We start from the raw sequence: 24,421 nt of genomic DNA on the forward strand, positions 1-24,421 counted from the left end.
CAAAGGGAATGTAACCAAGTGATCTGAATTTCTTGCCACATGAGTAAGTGACTGCATCTACTCAGACAAATCAACCTTTCATTACACCATTCACATGACCCACCGGATGAAGTGGCTGATTTCTGAGTCACTCGGCTTCCTAGAAGCCACACTGGCACATCTCTTTGTTCAAGAAAGCTCATTCCATAAATGAACTCTATCATAAAGACCAAACAATGTTGAAAACCTCATTTACTCTAAAGCTTTTACAAGCTTTTAGTTAAAGAGATAGAGTCACCTCACAACACATGCAATAGAAATATTAACCCTCTTCTTTCAAGATACTGCATCTACCCAATGTTCCCTGCTTGCTTTGGTTATTCTAGGACCACATTATCCTAATGCATTTTCGTTCTTCCTACTTTGTGAGAAGAACCGAGACAAACATGAGGGAAACCATAATAATGAACCAAAGTGCTATCATGTGTACAAAACTAATATAAGTATTTTCTTCACTCTTTGAGATCCATCTACAAAGAGGACAGCAAAAGAGAAGAAATACAGCAAAAGGACAAAAACATGGAAAATATGGAAAGATCAGAAGGTCTCAAAGATGCCTGCCCTGCATCTGACTAAGTCCAAGTCAGTACAGAACCTGGTTGCTCTTGGAAGGGGTGTGCATACGTGTGCTGCAGGAGAGAGCGTGTTCCCTTTCACACAGGGTGATCTGCAAGAGAGTGGAGAAACAAGAGAGCAATCAAAAAAGAATATAAAGTGAGGCTAAGCATCAGGGGAAAAAAAGAGAAAGAGCAAAAATGCCGAGCAGGGAAGTCAGAGCTGGCAATATGAATTCTGTGCATGATGACGTACTCAGTGATATTTTCAGTGGCAATATTAACTTTAAGGCAAAAAAACCACACCACCCAGTACTGGAGAAAATAGTAATTTTCATCAGTGCCTTTTAATAAGAAAAAAATGGAAATTTCCACCATCCATAGACTAAGAAAATGTCACATCAGATGAGCAGCTGAACACCTTAAACGGTGCCAAAACAGAAAGAGTTCCTGCCAAACATAGTTAAAAGCAAGGCAGGTATGTGCATGTTTGTAGCAAAGTGTATCAGCTCTATGAAGAAACTTCAGGTCCTACTCAGACTAAAGTAGACACAAAAATTTTCTACAGTAGCAGTAATAGGTGCAACAGCACCTAAAGTCCTGATCAGCATGAGAAACATGCATGTTGTCTTAGAGAAACACACTGTCCATAAGATTCTGACATACATGATTCTGTTTTGCTGGGGGCAGGGCAGGAGAGGCTTGGGGTTTTTTTATTTTTTAAACACGAGGCCAACGTGTTGACATCATGTGGTCTCCAACTTATCTGCAAGTCCATCACCTCTCTTTCTGGAAAGAGTCCCAGCTTCCATAGTGCTTTAACATCAGTCTTTTCAGTGAGGGATCACAGGGTTACAAAGTACTAAGCCTCTTTTTACAAGAATCTGTTAGTTTTACAATGCTAGGTTACACATCTGGTATGTTTAAAAGTAAATGCTTATGGAGCTTATAAATATGCGTTGAAAGCATTTGCGTGCTAGAGTGCATATAGTGTTCTTTGCCTTATCTTGGGCACTCCAGATGCTGGATTCAATTGCAGTGCAATTCTTGCGACCGATGTGGCATCAGTCATGGGGACGCTGGTAGAAAAGACTGAGACATACATTAACGTGAGACACCTCAGTGCACTGACCAAGGTCTAAAAGTACCCACTGCTGAGAACTACTGCCTCATTTCTGGAACTGTTCCATTTCTGAAAGGGCTAATGAATAAAATAATTTTCATGAAGTCCACCTTGAGGCTCTTACAATCCTTTGTAAAACTTCACTAAGTTACGATAGAGATCACCTGTTCTAATAGCAACAGTTTGTGAACACACCTATTTAGAGAAATGAACATTGGCATTAAGGTTTATAAACAGAAAGGTATAAAGGTATATATACACAGGGGGAGAAATGAAAAGATTTTTCAAGCCTGAAGGAGCAGAACACCTAAGGAGGAATGGAGAGAGACAAGAGAGATGATACCTGGGCGAAGCAGGAGTCTGCTATGGGGAGACAACAGGAGAGACACTTACGGGGAAAAGCTTCCTACCTGGGAACAGAATGGACTTCTTGCTCCTGAGAGGAAAAATAAAAAAAAACATGATTTACTCAACAGGCTACCAATGATGTTGGAAAGGAAATTCAGTTAGCCATTTTGAGGACAGCAGCCTCGGTCAAGTGAAGAAGACGGAAAACAGACTACCAGGAATTAAAAAGAACCAGAGCGCAGAGTGCTCACCCATCAATTGTAAAGGCAAAGAAGAGACAGAAGACAGGGCCTTGGCCAAATGAAGTGTCAATGGGGATTGAAGGGATGTAAGAAGCAACGGCAAGTTTGGCAAGGTGCATACCACAAGCCTGCATAACTGAGAATAACAAAGAGGAACTAAGATGGGGATCAGGCCAGGGATAAGGAGGGAAATGAAAAAGGGAAATGCGATTTGTCATAGTAAGAGGTACAGTAACAGTATTGGTGCTTACAGCAAGGTTTTGCTTAATCCATGTCAATAAGCTGCAGCGGTGTTGATGGCCTCTGCATGAAGGCACTGGCACTTTTATCTAGCAGTTCTTCTGACTTCCCTCTATTCTCAGCATTGTGCAAGCATATATACATTTATATCTTTCCTGGCCCTGCCCTTCTCACATCCTCTTTTCACTAAGATCTCCTTGCTCTTCTTCTAACAAAACCGCTCTGCCTGTTCAACTTCCAGTGCTGCAACTCCTCTGGTTTTGAAGGATACTCTGGTTTATCGCTAGCATTAACATGTAACACAACAAGGTTTTACTAAATGTAGACATTATAGATAAAGGGGCTGAAGGATCTTAAAGAACAGCTAAAAAAAAGTTTTGGGTAAACTAGGGAATTCACTCATCACTGAGCTGGCTGCTCCCAAGGAGATTGCGTAGGATGAAGCAGTAAAGGCAATACAAGGAGCAAATCAATTAACAGCTGTTTCCTTAGTGCAGCTGATTTAAGACCAAACGAGAATATTTCTGAAGAGCTGAAAACTCAGTCAATACTACTTCTTTTGTAGTCTTGCCATTCTGACAAAAACCGTTCCTCTAAATTGCCTGTGAAAAAAAGTGCTATGCCACATACCTAGCTATCAGCAGCCAGTAGCTGGAATATCTTCAGGATTTTCACAGCACCTAGCAGCCAGCTCTAGCAGGACAACAGCGAAGCACACACACAAACCACAGTGCCAGCCCAGGGCTAGTGGAGTCCCAGTTGGTATAGCCTTCTGCCTCTAGTATTCAAAATGCAATTACTCTTACGGAAGTGGCTGTATGAAAATAGTGCCCCGTTTCACATGAAAATCTGTGCCCTTTGTGTCTCCAAGTCAGATTTGTTTCCTGAGAAAAGCTGTTTTACAATGCCAGCCACCCAACTGCAGTCATTACAGGAAGAGGCGAACTGGAGACTTTGACGTGCTTTTTCATTAATAATGGGAATCTAGTCTCAGTCAGGCCAGTCAAAACTCAACTATTTGCTATCACCGGGAGAGACAGAAGAGAGACTGATTTTCCACACCTTATTTCATGTGTGCCACAGCAGCTAGTCTTTCATAACAAATGAGTAAGACAGAATGTATTTCCACACAGCAGCTCTCACCTTTGAAACAACCTCAACTATTTTACATAGTTCAAGAACAGTAAAAAAAGTGTAGAGATTGGAAGCAAATGGGCACGTATACTACACAAAAAGTCTGCATGTTTTGATGAGCAGCAGTGTAACGTATTTATTTCCCATAGGTAAGAAAAAATAGCCTTTTATTTTTATAGCACAAATGGTGCATTAGTAGAGCTTGTACGGAGTCCCTGTACTGATCTTAAACGATACTCTGTATCTATGAGGTATAACACATTCGTCATACCCTAGTTTACAATCTCTGTGTAACTATCATCATCAATGTATGTCAATAAATGCCCTGGAAGCCATATGTTAACATCACGCTAGTGTAAATCCATTACAACTCATGTGATTTTGCATTGCTCTGGGGTCACCGATATCAGCATCTTTCAGTGATTTTTTCCCCCCTCCCCTGTCTCTCTTTCCTTTGACTGTAGGATAAACTTTCGTAGCCATCCCTAGTTGTTTGAAGAGCAACAGATATAAAAGAACACAGAAGAAATTCTTTCTGCCTCCACCTGGTAAACTGACAAGCTTTTGTTTAAAAGGCCCAGGCTTTTACAGAAATATTCATATCCCTCACAGGTTTTGCTGCTACATTTCCTAACAGCTTACTTTTAAAGAAGCAGAACTTTATATACAATGTTTGGATGAATTAACAAGCCTCTGTCAAAAAGATTTTATGTGCCTTCCTGATAACTCTTTTCTGGTGGGAAAAGTTCAATAAATAAGAAGGAACCATTACTAAAAAGCAAGGAAATTTTCTTCAATCAGAGAAATCTCGGGGATTTTTTTAAGAGATGGAAGAGGGGAACAATTTACTGGTATATCTAAAAAATGGAACCGCTTCTCTACTATTATTTACTATTTTCACATTCAACCTGCAGTGAATTCTACAATTAAAGTTGCGATTGATGGAATCGCATATTCACAGCTCTCCTAATTCTATCTCCCAAGCTTTCTTCTGGTCATTAACAGCAAACCTAATTAGCTACAGCCACTTCACCTGCCGAAGACCACCGCTCGGTTGTGCCTGCGCATCCATTGATCCAGCAAAACGGGGTCCTGAGCGGGAACTGCTTGGGTATCAACGTGGGACAGCGTTAACTGCTGGTGCCAGCAACACCCTGGCGTGGAGGAAGGCCACCCTCCCGCCATGCCATGCCACGCCACGCCACGGCCCGGCCTCCCCACAGCCACGGGGCACCAGCGCAGCCCAGGCAAACCGCTCCGGCCTCCCTCTCCTTCAGCCGCTTTGGCGTTAAAGCGAGCAAAGCACCGAGGCCTAAACGACTCCGGCGTTGAGTCCACGCATGGATACGGATCTTCAGTCGGGCTTAAGGCCAGCAAATGGCCTTCCCCCCCGTTTTATCCGTCGCTCACGGGAAAGGCGAGGCGGGCGCGGGCCCCCGGCAGGTAAGCCATGCCCGCCGCCTCCCTCCCACCTCCGCCGCCCTTCAGGACCTCGCCACCCTTCCCCAACGGCCTTCAGGAAAATGACATCACCGTCCAGCATCTGTAACAGTATTTATTCCTGGTAGCGTTGCTGTATTTCGTATGAAGGCGCTGTTTCCCTCGCCGAGGAGCTGCGGGGGGCACCGCTGCCCGTCCGGGCTGGCCCCGCTCCCCTCTCCTCGCTCTCTGCCTAACACCGCCTGTCACACGGACACCTCCTCCCCGGAGGCGGGAAGGGCCCCTGCTAAAGAAACACGAAAAAGTCCCAAAATTTTCAATTCGGGAGCGCGAGAAGTTCACCAAGAGGCAGACGCCCGCGGGAGCCGCCGGGGCGCAGCCCTTCCCCTTCCACCTCGCAGCCCTTCCCGCGGTGACAGAGAAACTTCGATTTACCAAAAGCACAAACTTTGACGTACACCCTCCCTCCCCCGGCGCCGGCCGCTGACCCGGCGCCGGCCGCTGACCCGCCGCCTAACGCCCCCCTTCCCGCCGGCCCCGAGCCCCCCGTCCCCCCGCGCCGCCCACCCCTCACGACATGGCGGCCGCCCTCCCACACGCACGCAGCCGCCGATCGTGAGTGGGGAGCGAGGCGGGCGGCGGCCCGGCGACCCTCCTCCGCCCCTGGCCCTTCCCCTGCACTCACCGCGGCGGCGAAGGGACGCAGGCGAGGGGAGGAGCGGGGCGGCGGCCGGCCCACGGGTGCTTCCCTCCACCCCCGGCCGGCCGGCGAGCAGCTCCCGCCCCACACACGGTCTCTCCTCCCTGGCGGGAAGCGGCTCCTCCCCACGCAGGTATGGCCGAAGGCCTCGTCTCCTTCACGAACACCGCCTTTCCCTCTCCCCACCGGCATGGCGGAAGGCCTCTTCCCCCGAGAGGGGTGCCGGGGGTCCCGCCTCAGGGGAGGCGGCCTTCAGGAGCTCCCACCATTTTCCTCAACGGGAGGCATCAAGTACCTCCTGTCAGCTCCCTCCAAGGAGGCTGTCAGGGTATTAATTTTACATAGGTATTTTACTGTTGCAAGAAGAAAATGGAAAAGTTCAAAAGGCCAAAGGAGCCTGGTAAGGGTAAAGCAAAAGAAGTGATGTTGAGGAGCGTGTTCGTGCACAGTTTTGCCCTCCGTACCAAAACTGCATCCATTCAAAATGCAAATAGCCAATGGACGTTTCAGTTACATTTCCATATTGCCAGCTTTCACTTACATAAGCCACACCAATATTCTTGAAGCATGCGTTGAACAGACACAGGAGAGGTTTGGTAATTGCAATTTTATTTACCCAGTTTCAGACTAGACAGTGCTAATACAGAAAGTACCATGTTTTACTGCAGCCACAGTGCCCAACTCTGGAAATGGGCATGTGGCATCAGGACAGCACCTAGACATCCCTGGCAGTTCACAGAAAAATTTTATGCAGAGAAGACATGGTAAGTCTGTTACTTTGTCATTTGTCTATCTAAGCATTCACACGGTGACACTGATTAGATCTTACACCCCCTCTGTACATCAAGAGGAAAAAAAAAAAATACACCACACAGAAGATAAGCCAAAGTTTGGTTGTTTGACATCTTCCAGGTTGTCAAATTCTCCTTGTCCCCCACAGACTACCTACAGAGGCTGCCAAGTACCATAAAGATAAGTTAAGTACTCTAAACCGTACAAGAGCTTCCAATTTTGCAGGAGATGATTGTCAAAGCTGGGGGCGGGGGGCAGAGGGGGAAAGAGAGGCCAAGTCTGTTCATCTGGAGTTTAATAGATAAACAAAAGCGCTAGGACTCACAGGAGACTTCCTGATTTCACTGGACATGAGACCAAGGCCTAGATAACAAGTGAGCCAGTCAAAAAGCTAATTTAAAAAGCCTTGGAATTACCTAAATAAAACAAATTCTTCAAAATCTGTTGGTTATACCTAACCAGTTCACCTATAATGATTCCTAGACATAGAAAGGAGGTGGCCATTATGCTTTGAGTGAGATCCTTTGCTGAATGTTGTCTTCAGGCCTTGGTTGCCTTTTGGACTAACACTTAAAAACAGAGACAGTTACCAAAAATTACTCTGCTTTCTTTACTAACTATATAAACAGAAACAGGAGCTCCATACTGAAGGTGTATCTGAAGGATAGGTTGGGCTTTAAACCATTAAGAGAAGCAGCAGAGGAAAAAAAAAGTTTAGTCTTGGTTTAGAGTTTTGAGTCTACTTTCCACTCTAACAAATCTTTGAAATTCTTGATAATTGTGTATACAACATTTAAAAACAAAGGGCCTGAGCCTGCAGCCCTTATTCCACAGAAGGCAACAGATGCCAGTACCTGGCAAGATGGCCGCCTTCTTTTAGAAAGGTCTGTAAACAGGACATGATGCACAAATTTGTGTGCAGCACTGCATGACAACTACAAAAAGGTAATTTCCAAATCTGCAAAAACTTCAGCATGTACTCAAGCTATATATACAAAGCGAAGAAGTTACCAATCTCTGTGCGTCTTCAGACTGCAAATTATGTCTAATGGCTTACTGTAGATGCACAGCAAACTCATCTTCTCTTGATAAATAAAGAAACTGCTGATCAGCACAGTGAGGAGAGGTATCTAAATCAAGGTGAATGGCCAAGGAAGTGCAGAAGTATTCTACACAGAACTTTTCTTTGCTTCAATAGCAGCTTCAATCTCTTCCATGATTGGCAGCGGCCCTGCATAGTTATTAGTTTCAATAGCTTCTAATTTCTTCTGATATTCAGTTGGCAAGCCGTTCTGTTTCGCACCCATGCAGATAACCTATAATCAAATGGGAAAGAAAAAAAAAAATCCTTCAATAATAGTGTTAGGAAGGACAGACCCCCTCCAAACATGTACTCGGAGGGGAAGAACCACTTAAGGTAACAGGAGAATTAATCCCAAATAATGCTATTTGTACCTAAAGATAGCCAAAGGCTTCTGGAAGACCACTGAAGACCTTAATAGTGTCAACAAAATTACTCAGAAAAGGCTTGTAACTATTAAGGCGTACCCCTAAGATTCTGAAATGTTACTAATGCACACAAGACTGTACAATTAAGCTGTTATTCAGTTATTCCATTCTTTCTTCCAGTGAAGATGAGAACTACTTTTTATGCGTTTAGCCAGCCTTAGTATCACATCTGAGTGAGAAGCAGTGAATATTATTGAAGTTATTTTTAAAACTAAGCTGTTCGAATCCAAAGCACAACAGTGAGTACCTGGAGAGGTTATAGGAGTAACAGAAACAGATACTTAGCTTAGTGAAAAAGCACAAATTCCTTAGAGTTTGTTACTGCAGCTTTCCTTCTACATCCAAAATAAACTTAAGTATTGGTGCAAGAGAAGAGAAGTGACAGTGAGAGAAAGAGTGGGCTGTAGGAGCCAAGGCTCGAAAGAGACACCAGCGAGCTCCCATATAGGAATGAATAGATAAATACACAGATTTTAAAAGCTGACACTATTGTAAATATTCTTTCATGCATTCAACAGCCAGGAAATTCAAGGATGAGGTGTCTAGAAAGGATGAACTTTGCCACAAGAAGTACGCAACAGTAGATGGACGTAGATCACTGTGCCGATGCAGTCACCTGTACTAAATTTTTAGCCTTCCTGCCTGGTTAACTTAAACAAATATAAGCTGGGAGCACAGAGGGGGAGAAGAGAACCAACAACTGACCCTGACAACAGCAGGAGGGAATGTTTAGCTAGATAAAGTTGCCAGTATTGGAGGTCTGCTCTTACAGCGTACTAGTGAGAGCTGACACGCAGCAGCAGACTAGGTATTAACTCCCTGAAAAGCCCTAAAGATCTGTCTTGACAGAAAGCGGGTTGGCAGGGAGGAGGTTTGTGAAGTAGCAGAGCCTGCTTTCTAAGCAAGCTTTCTCTTCAGAAGTCCTGCAGTAGCTGGCCTTAGCTATGCCCCTGGAAGCTGATTCACAGAAGCGAGTTCCTCAGTTAAGAGAAGGCGGCACACTTGGGATTTAACAAGCTCAAGCCCTGTTTCTTTGCTTTCGGTAGAAAAAGTCAACATGTTACAGTTACGTCTATCTGCAACTGCTAATAGCTGCACAATTCCAGACATGCAGTCATGCCACCCGAGGCTAGGCCCGCATCAGATCTCACAAGCTAAGCAGGTCAGGCCTGCTGTGTGACTGGATCATATGTCTCTATAGAGTCAGCGTGTTGCAGAACAGTGTTGAAACACCTCTGCCTCACCAGCCATCAAGTGGGAACCCTGCAGTGCTCTGCAATGTTGCTGGAAGTCCTGTGATATACTGATGATGCATCTGGTAAAAGGAGGCAGGTGGACTCCTGTATTAAATGATAGTAAGATACTTCATAAGACAATAGGGATAATCCATGTCCTTGAGACTACAAGCCAGGCGCTGTACTCTCCCCACAGAAGCTTCCCTCTGTCCTTTTCGTAGAGCACGTTCATTTTTCAAACAGAGAGTTGCTGCATATATGTAAACAACACCCTCGAAATCCTTGTGTCAGTCATAAGTAATTCACAAGTTAAACAGAGGCTTCATGTAAGGCATAACTAAGCCAAAAAATAGAACTGATTTAGCAGGCCTTTAAGAGCTAGCAACCTTCTGCGAGCATCATTACACTATTACATTGCACAAAGATTAAGTTATACCTTTACATTAGAGTTATTCATGCCTTCCATAAACTGTAAATAAAGTAGTTATTAAATAGAAGTACTGCATTTATATTTCTGTTCATTCTTTCCAAAATTACAGTGATGCAACACATACCTTTTTATACTGAGGAGAAGGGGGACCACAGACATAGTCCTTCATCTGGTAGCTTCGACAGGTCAGTACCTTTCCTGCTTGAGTGTGGACATTAACTTCTATTGGGACATAAATGCCATCTTCAACTCCCTCTTGCCTGTAAAGGACATATATTCCTTTCATGCCGAATAACTGATGCATCTTTCAAACAAATTGTGCAATTAAACCTATGCATTTATTGTAACAGAATTCAAGGCAGGACACTGGTCTGCGCTGTTAACAGACTTAAAACAAAACAAATAAAGCAAAACATATTCCAGTACTTTTTGTGCAAACTTGTTTCGTATCCAACAATAAGCTTCTAAAGAAGCAGCAGCATTCACTTTTATCATTTCAGCTCTGTCAGAAAGACGACTAGTGGTTAACTTGCAAAGTTAGAGAGAGAATACTCCTTGTGAATTAATTACTGTGCAAGTCTGATAATCTACAAGAGAAACACAACCAAGATTATCAGAATTAATGAGCCAGGCACATATCATTCAGTACCTTCCACTCAGATAATGAAACAATTGCAAAGTTTTACCTTGCCCATTGTGTTACATTTGAATAAGGGGAAACTTGCACAACTCTTGCAGTGCACATTCCAGCGAATAATCCAAGACGCCCTTTAATTTGTACAAGATGTGTACAGCAATGCAATGAGTTAGATCAGAGCAAAACCCATTTTGTTATTTTTTTATTAGCAAGATCATGCTGTCTTAGGAAAACAAAACCAAACTCAAAAACAAGGCTACTTGTTCCCTTTAACCATTAGCATTTAGTCACCAATAAAAGTCTGAGGAAATAGTAAGAAGTAAACAAGAAGCTTAAGTAATACAAGACAGAATTCATAGCACAATTAACTTCAGATGTGCTTTAGATATGAGTGGCAACATGGGTTTTAATGCTGCTCATCAAAATGTAGTTTTGACTACTTATCTTTCTTTCAAAGACTTACTACCATTTCAAGTTATTTAACGTATGTAACACGGCCCATGTCGCATGAGTAACTAGGTTAAGTGGGAGTAGAGACTGGAAGCTAACTGCGGATTCAAGGCCAACAGACTGCAAAATAAGTCACATGGGTGTGTGAGAGCAAGAAAAATATTATAGTTAAGTCATGTCCATTGCTAGGATATATGAGGAAAAGTCATGATTTATTCTGTAACTTATAGATTTGTGAAGTACAGAGGACAAAAAAAATCTGACCATGAGACAGCACCAAAATGCATTTGAAGCCAAAAAGTTCAGCCATCTAAGCAAAAGATTCCCCTCCCACATTTGTTTTCTCTATATTATGTTGTTTTACTAGTATTTCAACTATCGACATGCAGCATCAATTACATGTTCCCTCCTCTGCTTCTGGATAACAAAGCACAGACTTCTTTATCCAGATTGGCGGAGGAAGGGGGAGGGGGGGGACACACACAAATAATGAAATTTATTTTTCTTGATACATGGAAATTCCAGGAAATAACTTGGTTGAGAGCTTACAAATATATCTGCTTGCGCACAGCCAAAGAATCCCAAGATCTTCAGCAGGAACACATGCAAGCTCTTTTGAGTTGGTTAGGAGCAATCCTTAGAGAAGCACTATCGACTATCGTTACAAAAGCCAAGAACACCATCCTGTTTCCTTCCGTTTCCAGTCCACCTTCATGGCATCAATGAGGCAGCTGGGAAAAAGCAATCTTTAATGCTAGTGTCCATCCTGCAGTTTTTGGTGACAGTATAGCGCTCAAGTCTCTAGCATCTTAGCCAGCATTAAGATTTATCCCCTGTCCAACAAATGCCAGGGATCTGCAATGCTATAGTATGTAAACAACACTTTAGAAGTTAAAATACAAAACGCTGTCCCCATAGGGGGAACACAGTGTTACCGTCAAAGCAGATGCTGCCAGACAGCATCTTTATACTTCTGAAGTTTACGCTTTAGGAAAGCATGGTAAATCAGGAGATTTCAGTAAAGGCCAGCAGAAAGGTGCCCAGGAGGTAAGTGCCAGTGTAAGCAACAGAGGGGGACCTGAGGAGATAATAAAGCAGGGACACGTGAAGCTCTCCCCAACCAGAAGCATACCAGGTGGATGCCCTCCTGCTTGGGACTAACTCTCCCCACCAGGACTTGAGAGTGCTGAGAGTGCCCATTCCCAGGATACGCTAACAGAACTTGGGCAACAGTTTCTGTTGTATTTCAGGTTCACTGTAGGCAATGAAAAGCAAGTTGGAACTTCAAGTTTCACAGCCAAGGCTATGAGGACACGTCTACACAGCACAGTGCAACCATAACCAAAATTGCAACAGTACCAGAGGCAGAACAACTGTATTAGTGTAACACTTTCAATGGGTTTAATATACCCTGCTTCCTTAGCCTCACTAGCCCAGATTTCTGCTGGAATTAATTGACAGTGATGAACTGCTCTGAACAAACGATCCTTGTGTACCAGAAGCACCATGCCGTGCAGGCGCATCCCAAAAGCTGCAATAAGCACATTTCACCAGCCAAAGTTTTGGAGATTAAGTTCTAAGTCGTGCCTTAGACCCTGCAAGAAGTTATACTGCTCCTTGATTTGTTTACCCAGGTGGTCCTCCAGACTTCAGCCTGGGAACAACTTGCTCAAGTTGCCTTAAACTTGTCTTAATTATCAGGCAGAGGTGGAACATTCTCCTCCATGCATTGTAATGGTGCAGGCAGCCTCTCCCATTCAAAGGAAAAAACAAAACCACCCCAGCTCAGGTTCACAAAAGTTTGAATCCTTAGAAAAGACGACATACAAAATAACCTCCTCAAAAGGTCCCTTTGCCTGTATTAAAGATCTCCTCCTCTTCTGCAAAGTCTTGTCCTCATCTCTTCCTTTTCCACTACAATTGGAGTCTACAGATCTATAGAGACAGAAAGTGATGTCGGTCTCAAAGGGAACTCTCCCTGAAGCAACGGGAAAAGTGTCACAGGACAAATACAGAGTTTAGACTAATTTAAGGGACAGGACATTGTGAGGACAGGGATTTTAAAAAAAAAAAAAAAAAAAAGGCAAGGAGCCTGACCAATATATCAGCTTCAAATCAAGGTCCACACCTTATTAAAATACCACTAAGTAGCTTTAGCTTGAAAACAAAGCCATTTTAATCACAAATGTGTTAGAAGTCAATACATGTACCGTGAAGTGAAATTCACATATTCAAAGCATCTTGATTCCAACACCAAAGCTTCCACACAGCTCTCTACCAAAAATTAACTACTACTTTTCAATTGCTCTTTAAAATAGTAGAAGACAGCAAAAGTTAAGTCACCTACTTATCCAGTGAACTTAAATTGCTAGCGTTCATTTTCCACACTATTCCCCATACTTCGTCTCCGGGGCTCTGAACAATGGTAGCTGTACCTCCATGCCAGACGGAACTTGTCCTGCCTTGATGGTGGCCAAACTCGAGCTTAAAATCCTGCAAATGAAACCAATGCGGAGAATCAGTTTCCACTTAAGATATGGGCTGTTGGCTATTCTCGACATGAAAGGGGCAGCTAAAGGAGAGTCTACAAGTAGTCAGTTGGAGCCACAGAAGGAAGAAGAGACAGGCGGGATCTGATCCAGCTCCCACCTCACGAGGGGCTGAAGTCAGCCTTTTCCACCTCCCCGTGAGAAACGGCAGCCTTGGGACAAAGGGAAGAGAGATCTGGCAGAGAGCACTACTGATAAAAGTCTTGGGTCTGCGGAGACCTGGATCAACATCCAAACCTCTTAGTAGCCTGGCCTAAACATTAGCTAACAGTTTCTAGCAGTGAGAAGAAAGCGGAGATAGCCCTTTTTCAAGAGTGGCACATATTCTGCAGTAGACACAGTAGTGCTGAAGAAGTGTCAGCTTGACTTTTGTCCAAGTTGGCAGGGACAGGAGTGCTGATGTGCTTCCCGTTAGACAATCCGAAGGGCCCTGGGCTGAGGCGTACCACAGCAGCGAGAACCGACTACTGCCGCCTTCTCATTCCTCAAAAGGCACGCCTACCTGGTGCCCATTCCTTTGCAGCTTTTGGTGCTGTTACAAGACTTAAATGCTACCATGCAGGGTCTGGGAAAATAGTAAGGGTAAAAAAAGCCTACAAGATGATGAGCTTTGGGTCCTGTCTAATACAACTGCCCAATTATAAAATACCATCCTGTGTATTTTCCAGTGCTTTGTGCCATCTCATCACTCAACTGGAACATTCTTGTGTATTTTTAAGCCAAGGCGTATGCCTCCTTGAGTGAGCTTATTCAGGTTTTTGCAAGTTGAAACATTCTTTTAGAACTTCTTACAAGTAATATCAAATATTACGACATAGGCAAAAGAGAATAACAGGTTCTTGCATTTTTCTAGTGTAATTTCCCATCTGACTCCATACACTCAGTTTCCTCTCTTACTGGTCAGTCAATTTGTGGATCCCTCCCTAGCAGTAGAGAAGAAAAAAACCAAAACAAACCCAACTTTAAGGAAGACTACCTGCTTAACCACAACAACAAAAATCTAGCAAAGGCAAAAAGGATTAAAAATAACAACAACAACCACCCAAACCTATATAACCCCATAGCTTTCCTTATTTCTCATGATCACCTTCTTTAAGCTATAAGATAGCTTTGATTTGAAATATATGCATGTACATATTAATATTCACTTTCTGAGACACATTACCTTCTTGTAATATGTCCTAAGAGATACAGGGAAAAGGTTGCAGAAGTTGAGTAGCTGGAGGCTTACACACAGAACAACAGCACTGATCAGAACACTAAGGGTTTTTTTTTTTTTGTGTAAGTGATAATCAGCAGCCTTGCAAAGCCATACTGTTTACTGCATCGATACAGTCATCTTCCTTCCCCATAAACTGTGCCCCATTAAACTAATTTCACTAGAAAAAAGTTTAATTAGACGCAGTAGTCATCAACCATTCGACAAGCTGCTGCAAAACGGCTTTGCAATATTCGGGTCGCAGGATTACTGTGTGAGGAGGACTCTGGACTAGACCCTGCAGACAGTCAAGCCTGAGTAATTTGCACACAAGTAAATAGTCCAGTCAAGTCGCAGAATGAAGTTATAGATGTGGACAAGTGCTTGCAGGGCAGTCCCAAGGAAATACTCCCATAGAGCCATGCATGCTCACAGCAGTCTAGTTAATTAAAAAAAAAAAAAAAAAAAAAAAAAAAAAGCACCAATTTCTATTTTATTCCTCCAGTTATATTTTCTTGGACCTGACCTGTACTGAACACCTGCACGGGGGTATATAAAACAGTCAGATACCACCCGAGACGGGCAACAGAGACCGTACAGAAATCGCGTGGTCAGCCCTGGTTCTGGAAGCGGGAAACCCCACGTTACGCCATGCGGGCAACTGCAGCAGGCGCTGCAGGCAAGAGGGAACAAACACGCTAGGTACTTCCTTGGGTCAAGAGCTTGGTCTTTGGCCCTTCTTCTAAGCACCAGTGTAACACTCTTTCTGTACTTATTACACATCCCATTTCTTACAGTTTTTGATTGAAGATTAACAAAGCTTTAAAAAATAAAAACAGAGGGAAGTGAATTTAATATTCTAGTTTAGCATCCAAAGTACTCTGTTCACAGGCTGTTTTTCCTTTTTTTAGGCCAACGGTACTACCACAGAGCAATTAACAGAAGTCAGCTCCAGGCTTCGTGGGCTTCCTCGCTCCCAAGCGTCAGCGATTTTCCAGCTTGAAGCAAGGGAGGGAAGCCACCCGGTGTTAGCAGGGAGCACAGCAGCCGCTGGAAGGCCGGCCGGGAAGGCTAGCGCCTGACCGCCAGCTCTCTGGCAGCTAACCCGCAGCATGGAAAGACACCTACTGCGTAGCCTGGGAATCTACCCGAAACTCAGAAGGAGAGCCGAAGGGTAGGGCTTGCTTTTATTCAAAGGTAAGCGTGCAATACTGCTGCTCTCCTCCTCACCGCCAAGGTCTGATCCTGCAGGGTGCTGGGCTCTCGGCACGTTCAGCTCCTCAGTGGTATCTGTAAGCGCCACACGCTTTACAGGAGCAGGCCTCAGCTGGCAGGCTGACAGCCCCAAGAGACACCAAGTATCTGACTACAGGGAGTTTATTAATTACAAGTTTTTGGAACTTCTTCATACACGCTAACGTAGATCGTCTCCTGCCAGTTACCCCAAGAGAGCCTTCAAGGCATCCTTAAGTGCTATCAGGCAACGCTCTGCTCCTCCAAGGACCCTTCCAGCTGTACAGACCTGTACATCAACAGCTTAATGACCGTCAGCTCCTATTCCCAAGTCGCCGTTAAAGCCAAGCGGATACACTAACACTTAATGAGGCCAGGCAGGGCAGACCTGCCGGAGACGTCCATGGCAGTCGTGCAGGAGGGTGTGAAAGCCCGCACCCCGCCTGATGCACAGCACGGGCATGGCTCCTCGCTTGCAACCAGCGTGGCAGAGGGCAAGGACGAAATTTGGGTTTTTTTTAACGAAGCATCATCCTTTTAGAAGTGCCAGAAACTCATCCCATAAACCCAACCGAGCACCTGCTGCTTACACCTTCAGCTTCGTAACTCCTCACGCACGGGGTCTTTTCCCTGGCAGCCTTACAGGCCCGGTAAGGCAGCACCCACCCAGCTGGGGCTCCCGCAAGCGCTGCCTTTGCCCGAGGGCGGCCCGGACACCAGGCCCCGGCGGCCGGCGGCCCCCAGCCCAGGCGGCACGGCGTTACCGCCGATGGCACCCCCCGCCTGGACCGCGGGAGGGCCGCCCGGCCTGCGGCGCCGGGCAGCGGGGCCGGGCCCCGGCGCCGCTCCAGCAGGACTCCCACGGGCCCCCGGTCCCCACTCGTGGCTCCAGCAGGACTCCCACGGGCCCTCGGTCCCCGCCCGTGGCTCCAGCAGGACTCCCACGGGCCCCCGGTCCCGGTCCCCACCCGCGGCTCCAGCAGGACTCCCACGGGCCCCCGGTCCCCACTCGTGGCTCCAGCAGGACTCCCACGGGCCCCCGGTCCCCACTCGTGGCTCCAGCAGGACTCCCACGGGCCCCCGGTCCCCACTCGTGGCTCCAGCAGGACTCCCACGGGCCCCCGGTCCCCACTCGTGGCTCCAGCAGGACTCCCACGGGCCCCCGGTCCCCACCCGCGGCTCCAGCAGGACTCCCACGGGCCCCCGGTCCCCGCCCGCGGCAGCGCCACGCCGCCGCCCGCACCTGCAGGCGCGCCAGGGCGCAGAGCGCCGCCGAGGGGCTGCTCAGCAGCAGCCGCTCCCGCAGCAGGTTGCTGCCGTACGCGTAGTACAGGAAGAAGCCGCCGCCGCCCGCCTCCATCGGCCCGGCCCGCACCGCCACGGCCGCGGCCCCGCCGCTTTACCGGCCCCCTCCCGCCGGCGGCCGCCTGGGCGGGGCCTCCGAGCGCAGCCGCCCGCCATTGGCCGCCGCCTGCGCGCCGCGCCCCCTTTCGCTACTTCCGCCGCCACGTGGGAGCCGGTAGGTAACGGCGCTGTGACGTAGCAGCGGCGGGGAACGCCTTCGGCACACGTCATGCGGGCTTCTGGCGGGCGGTGACGTAGAGCAAGGTGCATTGACGTTTCGTCGCGTCAGCCGCTGCCTATAGGAAGGGGTCCTCTGTGGGGGCGCACGCTGTCAGCCAGCAGCGCCTGCAGCCCCCTGTGCCAAAGCGGGGAGGGCCGGGGCTCCCCCTGCTGCGTTCAAGCCCGTGCATTTCGGTGGCGAGCCTCCTGGCCGCCTCCCAGAGAAACGTGAACGGGGACGAAGTTTAGGTGTGCTCCACGAAAAGTAAAATAGTGCAACTTTTCCCAGCGGGGAGCGCTCAGAGCAGAGCGAGCTGGGAATATACAGGAGTGAAGGGCGAGAAGGTGCGGGCAGGCGGAACGGGAGGCCCAGGGAGGCGTTTCCTCCCTTTCCCTGGCATAAGCGATGCTCAAGTGGGACAGGAGGAGGCCTTGTCTCTAGCTACCCCTAAGCGTAAGCCGCTGAAGCAATATATATGTATGTACACGTACAATACAGCAAAACAGCCACAGAAGGCTGTAATTAACGATAGTGTAACAATTAAGGGTGAGGCATGGGATCGATCCAGGATCGATCCAGCACAACGCCCCGTCCGTGGGCACGTCCTCGCCCGCGCAATACGGAGGGGAAAGCAGCGAGTGGGAGAGCTGAAGGAGCTCCTTCCTTTGAGGACATGTGCGGCGCTCCGTTTGAATCCCGGCTTTAGTTTTCCCTGCTTTAGTTTTCCCAGCACAGGTGTGGGCAAACTCTGATTCATCATAAAGCACATGAAGTGATAAATGTGGTTCTGATCCTTCACGACCAGCAGTTTTCTGGTTTTAGAGGGGTTTTTTTTTCTTATGTAGGAATAAATATTTTAGGGCGAGAGGGAACCATCATGTTCACTTGTTACACAGGTCATAGGATTAAACAGCAAGAGTTTCTCAATCTTACTCCTTACAACAGCGAGTAGCTGAACGTATCTTTTGAAAATCTGCTTCTGGTACATGCTTTTAGTCTCCTTTCCCTAAGGAAATACGAACTCCGTGGGGAGAAGTGTATCTCTCTCCTCTTCCAGCAGCTTCTGGACCATTGGCTAATTTCAACCAGAGGTGACAGAAAGCAAGAGCTTTCAGAGATAGCGAAGTTTCTGCCACTTTCAAGAAAAAGGCACAGATGGCTGTGAGACAGTGGGGGTCCCACAGGAGAGGCTTCTGGAGGGCCCCCTGCTTTTAACTAGAGCTCACAGCTTTGTGTAGCCCGAGATCAGGCAGCCCCGGGGACCAAGCCTGCCGGAGGACAGGTTTTCCAGGCACTGGTGCGTGCTGAACTGCCCGTTTGGGTTTGCTGTGAGCTGTCCCTTGAGAGCCAAGCTTGACGTTTCTCTCTAAACAGAAAATATCTTATGTAGGAATTGGAATGAAGCATGTAGCAATTGTTACCTTTTAATCTCAAAACAACCTTCTTCTAAAAATATATCCCCAAGCAGCCTTTCATAACACTTTTTACATTGTTGAATCTTTGGACGTTCTGCACAAAAAATGCCATTCTTTCTCAACACTCCAGAGTTTCAACAACAATTCTGATTTTCATTCAAAAAGCATGTATGTTTTGAAGAAGGAGAAACTCTTAAACTTGTGTCCTTTTTCATGCTATTCAAATCGAGACTTACATATTACGAAGTTAGATGACTGACAAATGAGGAGACCGAGTCCCTGATCTCATAGCTGGGTTTGCGCATGTGGAAGCCTTTATTAGCAAAATTACAATCAAACTTACGGGACGAGAATTAATTTAAAACACTGCCACTTGCAATTCTAAGTATTTAATCACTCAAAAAGGCATTTTCAAATTAAAATGTCTTGAGGTTTCCATTTTTTATGGTCTGTACTGAATACCAGGCCTGTTCTGTGACCAAGGAGCAGTAGCCAGTATTTCCAGGAGCATGGTTTTGGTGTGCATGGTGTAAGCTGGTTTTACCTAGTCCAGATATAGCATAATGCTAATTCAAATGCTATTGAGGTAAAACCTAGATTTATGGTGTTTAGATTAACTTTTAATTGAACTGAGCCAATCAGTTTGCACTTCTGAAGCCCATTTCTTCCCCAGCACGGCCCACAGCAATTTGGAAACAGCACATGGAGCCTCTCAACTATTGATGAGGGTGATAGATGTGAGAGTCGGATTGGAAGGGCCGACACTGACGGTGTGGGTCAGTGTCATAGTAAGCTTTGGTTTTAAACTATCTGGAAAATATAAACCTCTACTCCCAACAGCTTTTATTAAGCCTTTTTTTATTAAAGCCTTTATTAAAAATATAACTGACAGAGCACCCAAATATGCACTGTGTGCTCTGAGCCAGTGGGCAGGGAGATGGCCAGAATCTACTGCAGAACGCTGAGCAGCTCATAGAAATGAGGCCTCCTGACTCTACAGAGAGTGCAAAGCATACTTAAAGAAGGAATGTTAACTCTGAAACCTACTGTCAGAAGAAAACTAGGTTTTCATTGCTAATCCAAAGACACAAAGGCCAATGTTCATGTTCATTAGGGGTCAGCCTCTGAATTGTCTGTGAGCACTGTGAGGTGGCACAGCTTAGATTGCTCTTTGTTTTCATACTCTCAGGCCTGAGATGGATGAAAAATACTTCTGCCATGAGCCAGAAAAGGGACAGACAGCCCCGGGCAGGCCTGCTGAGGTACGCTGCAGGTATGACCCTTGGAGGGGCCCCAGCCAGGGTCTCCCTGGTGCGGCGTGGCCAGTCGGATGGCAAGGCAGCACGGGGGGGGAAGTGAATCTGGGAAGTGAATTGGGTCTGGAGGGAAAGCTTTGCAAGCCTTTCTGCTGACGTACATCCAAATAATGGCTAAATGGCTGTGTGTGCATAGGGAAATACTTGGGCACTGTGGGCAGACCTTGCTTTGAAACCAAATTTCCAGTTGAAAAAAGAGGGCGGAGGGTGGGGAGGACCTTTCCTGTAGCAATTTGAGTAGAAACCTGCACGGCTTTGGTGGTACTCCTGGATCTCACACTTCTGCTGGTTCATGACCCTTTCAGGTGACAATTAACTCTCCTGGAGAGGAGGGTGTTAAATGAAACCCTGGGGTTTTTTGAAGTTAAATCAGTTCTGAAGTCACAGGCTATCTCCAGAGCTGCTGACATGAGACCTCTGTTAACCTGTTTGAAGCCCCAAACAATTTGGAGGCATTGTTTCCCCTTGGATGTAACTGCAAAACCGGTGCAGAGTAAGCAGTCAGGAGTACGCCTCCTGTTTGGGAGCTTCCCAAACACGGAGGAAAGCTCTGGATATCCACAGCAGTTTCTGCATTGTCCGTGGAGGAGATCAACAGGGTTATTTATGCAGAGAAAACAGGAATTTGTTTCCATCAGGTTTTTATCCCTAAATGCAATATATTCCTGAGCCTATGCTACTTGGGTTTTTAGGGAAAAAATAAGATGTAGTGGGATAAGTTAAACCTGCTGAAATGTCTGCCAGTCACTCAGTGTGCCTCCCCATCACTCCCTCTCCGCCCCATGGTTGTCACAGCATGAGCTTTAATTAATATTGAAGAAAAAAAAGAGAACCTGGAGGAATAATAAGGGCAACTGATGCAAATGAACTGCATGTGCCGTCCTCCCCGCAGCTTTTCTCTCCTCCTGAGAAGCCATAGTCGGATGTGCTCTGCAATTAGTATTTCATTGAAATTATACCTTTTTTTGCTGCAAGATGGTTACAGCTGGTGGTAGCTTCTTAATACAGTGTGCAAGGTCTGGGGGTCTGCAGAGATTTCATGTTCATGCAAATGAATGCAAATGATTTTACAATGTCTTGCGGTGTTGCAGTGCTTGTTCCTTCCCTCCAAAACAGGGACCACGATGTCCTGAAGAAACCCAGCCTCCTTCCCTGCCCTGCCTGACAGAATAGCCACCGGCCCGCGGGGCTCGTAACGCCACTGACCAGGAGGAATATCATCCACCGTTCATTTTGCGGTTCTGTTTTTGCATGTTTCTGCAAATAACGTGTGTATTCATTTAGGAGAGATGAGCTATTAAAGTGGCTGTGTCTGTGCATGTAAACACCTGCCTTTTTGTTTTGGCTCTGGCCAATGCCAAAGTGATATTGGGGTCCTTCCTGAGGCAGCCCCAGGCTCTCCCTGGCTGCTGCCCACTCAGCACGGTCCTGAGATGTCACTGCGTGCTGTGTGCTGTTCGGGGTGGAGGAAGTAGCAAAGGGAAAGGAGAGCCATGTGAATCCCTCCTCCAGGTCAGATATTGGAAAGAGGAGGGTGTTTATCTATGTCTTGCTTTTGCTTGTACCTCCTGGAGCCCAGGTCTGTACAGACAGACTGTGACAGGCTTCTTGCCACCTGAGATCCTTTTAACTCTTGGAGGGGCAAAACGTATGGGATCTACGAAAAAAAAAAAACCCCAAACAATGGTGTGCATGAAATCTGGACACATGAAAAGTAGGAGGGAGCTTTTACAAACAGATCCCGGTGCACGCAGTCCCGGCATGCAGCTGGCCTTAGTCAATTTGGCTTGTGCGGGCATCCACTCTGCTCATGGACCTACAGGTACTTGTGGGTGTGACTTCAGCAATTGGTTTGAAAATCTTGCCAAATATTACATCAGTTTTCAAAGGAAGAATGCTGGGTTGTACTGCACAGGCTGTACCTGGGGCCTGGTTTTTTATCTTGTATATGAGTGTACAGTGGGAACAGCTTAATGTTGAATTTCTGCTCATCTTTGTGTACGTAAATTAAAAATCTGGCTTCTTTCCTTTCGTAAATTAAAAATCTGACCTAGTGTTTTACTTCTCTTACTGTAAAGGTCTTCTGAATGATAACAACTCTCTAGTGATACAAAGCAAACGGTTACAGGAGATTTTGTCAAAAGAGTTTCCCTTGTTACTGAAATCTCTTTGTTTGCTGCGTCAAGAGGATTTTGTCAGTGTGACGTTTCTGTGGCCTGTAGTCTCAGGACGCAATAGCGTCTCCCACTGCAGAAGCGACTGCTCGTTTCAGAGAATCAGCTCACATTTCCATCCGCCTCTGGTGGGGACTTGTGTCTCACCAAACACCAAGCAGGCTGTCTCTCCAGGCTGTTGAGTACTTGAGAAGTTTTTTTTTCCCATGAATGTTACGACTATTGAATGTAGACTGGCAGATGAAAGGGATGTATCCTGCTATCTTTAGGCAGCCCTGCTATTTAGTGTCCATTTACAATTTATTTCTGATTTTTTATTATATTTAATATTCATTATTATTTACAGTTTAATGTTAATTTGCTTTCTTCCCATTCTTTTACCTTCTATAGGCTGGGAGCACTCTTGTTTTCTTCCTCCTTTTGTTCTCTTTCAGCACAGGAGAACTATCAAATAAATTCAGTTCCAGATGGTATTTTTCAGTCCTGTATTAACCCTATGGCTTTACATTTGAACCCTGCAGTGTATTTCACACGAAGTAGGTTGGTACTTCTTCTTTTGCACTGCCGTGTCTGTAACCATTTCTGTGCTGCTAACCTTCAGCCTGCAGAAGACATCTCACAGCTCCAGCCACCGTGCAGGAACGTGGCTCGTGGCCACGTGCTTTCCCAGAAGCAGCACCGTTGCCCTTCTTGAGCTCTGAGGGCAGCTTTGGCCTGAGAGGTGTTGGGATGGAGGAAGGCAGTAGCATTTCCCTGTTTGCATGTGCAGTGCTCGTGCTGCGGCAGAAGCATGTGACATGGATGCCAAAACAGGGCCTCGCTGTACCGCTCCTCCTCGTTCTGCACAGACCTCGCAAAACATGGTACAAATCCCCACTGAGTGATTCTGGGCAGAGATGTTTTAGCAATTACTGGTAAATTTAATTCAGTCTGTCCACTAGGCTGGTGGCCTGTGTGGATGTGTTTGTTGTGGAATAAAAGCGGCACTTTTTTTTTCACTTGTTTTAAACTCGTTTCAGCGTGACATAAGCTAAACCAGAAAAATCCCTGTGTGTCAGAAAAAGAGGTCGGCCCTCAGCATTGCATTGGTGTGACAACAGCAGTTTGAGCTCACACTGTGGCTTACCATTGTTCTGCTCTTCTATGTAAGCAGATCTTTGAACCAGCTGCAAGACCTGGTCCAGCTCAGCTGCACAGGACTTGACGGTGGTTAGGGGGTTGGCAGTGTTTTCCTCACTCTGGCCATATGATTGCAAAGCAAGAGGGGAAGAGAGCAGCCTGAGGGCAAGCTCTGTATCTCTGGAGAAGACGGGGCAAGAATATTAATGCTCCTCTGCCATCTGCGGGCATATCTCAAGGAGGAACAAGAAAGAATGAAGCCTTTGTCCCTCAAAGCTGTTTTTCTTTCCGTCTTGCACTCCTATGCTGTTGTCTTTGAATGACCATATTCTTCGCGCTTGTTCCCAGCGATGGAGCGCTCTGCCTGCCATCTCTCTCCCCTCATTTACCTCTTTCTTCCGCAGCCTCTGCCATTGCATCAGGGATGCAACCCTTGGAGCAGGACAGGAGAAAAAACTTGCTGGAGAGAAGGGTGCTAGTGCTTCTTTGCTTTCTTCACCAGATGAACCTTCCAGGATACATCAGAGGTGCATCGTGTACTATCATCACATTTCTGTTACCTCAAGGGTCTCTCAGGTAAAAAAGCCAGAGAAGCTACCCACAGGCTGTACCTGCAGATCCCAGTCTTCATTAAAATTGATGGTAGTGCTCACATAAAGCCACCCTTTCTTTGGTTTCTGCCTCTGTTGGTGCATGGTGGTGCGTGCACCCTCTCTGAGTGCAGTTATGGTGCCCAGGAAGGTGAGCCTGGTGCATAGAAAAGCCAACCCCAGTAGCTTTTGCTCTGTGGCAGTTGCTGTATAATTGCTTCAACTTTGCTCTCATCATTTTCTTGCAGAAAAACAGCTATGGAGAGCTGGATTTTGTTTCATGCAGCCCCAGACTTTGTAGTCTGTTTTCCTAAGGAAGGGCAGCTCGTGCTATCACATCGTGTGCCTACGCCACTGTGTGCACATCCTTCGCTGCCCATCCTGAACTGC

General features: G+C 46.3%; 1 protein-coding gene across 1 annotated transcript; it reads right to left on the minus strand.

The window, feature by feature from the left end:
- Window positions 1-6,482: 6,482 nt before the first annotated feature.
- On the minus strand, window positions 6,483-17,251 carry GGCT (gamma-glutamylcyclotransferase). Its single transcript, XM_082311087.1, has 4 exons — window positions 17,097-17,251; window positions 13,221-13,366; window positions 9,911-10,046; window positions 6,483-7,928 (listed from the first exon to the last, which is right to left on the minus strand). Exons 1-4 carry the CDS (start codon window positions 17,211-17,213, stop codon window positions 7,782-7,784), a joined length of 546 nt encoding a protein of 181 aa, XP_082167213.1. The 5' UTR covers window positions 17,214-17,251; the 3' UTR covers window positions 6,483-7,781.
- Window positions 17,252-24,421: the final 7,170 nt, after the last annotated feature.

This window comes from Platalea leucorodia (assembly GCF_965183815.1).
Source record: "Platalea leucorodia genome assembly, chromosome: 1".
Taxonomy (NCBI): domain Eukaryota; kingdom Metazoa; phylum Chordata; class Aves; order Pelecaniformes; family Threskiornithidae; genus Platalea; species Platalea leucorodia.

What these genes read in the sequence shown, in the direction of transcription:
- GGCT (XM_082311087.1), bottom strand. Translation starts at nt 17,213, where the DNA reads ATGGAGGCGGGCGGCGGCGGCTTCTTCCTGTACTACGCGTACGGCAGC. An exon ending in AATTTAAGTTCACTGGATAA is followed by an intron (nt 10,047 to 13,220) that starts GTAGGTGACTTA and finishes TGTCCTTTACAG; the next exon opens with GCAAGAGGGAGTTGAAGATG. An exon ending in CTTCTCCTCAGTATAAAAAG is followed by an intron (nt 7,929 to 9,910) that starts GTATGTGTTGCA and finishes ATTTGATTATAG; the next exon opens with GTTATCTGCATGGGTGCGAA.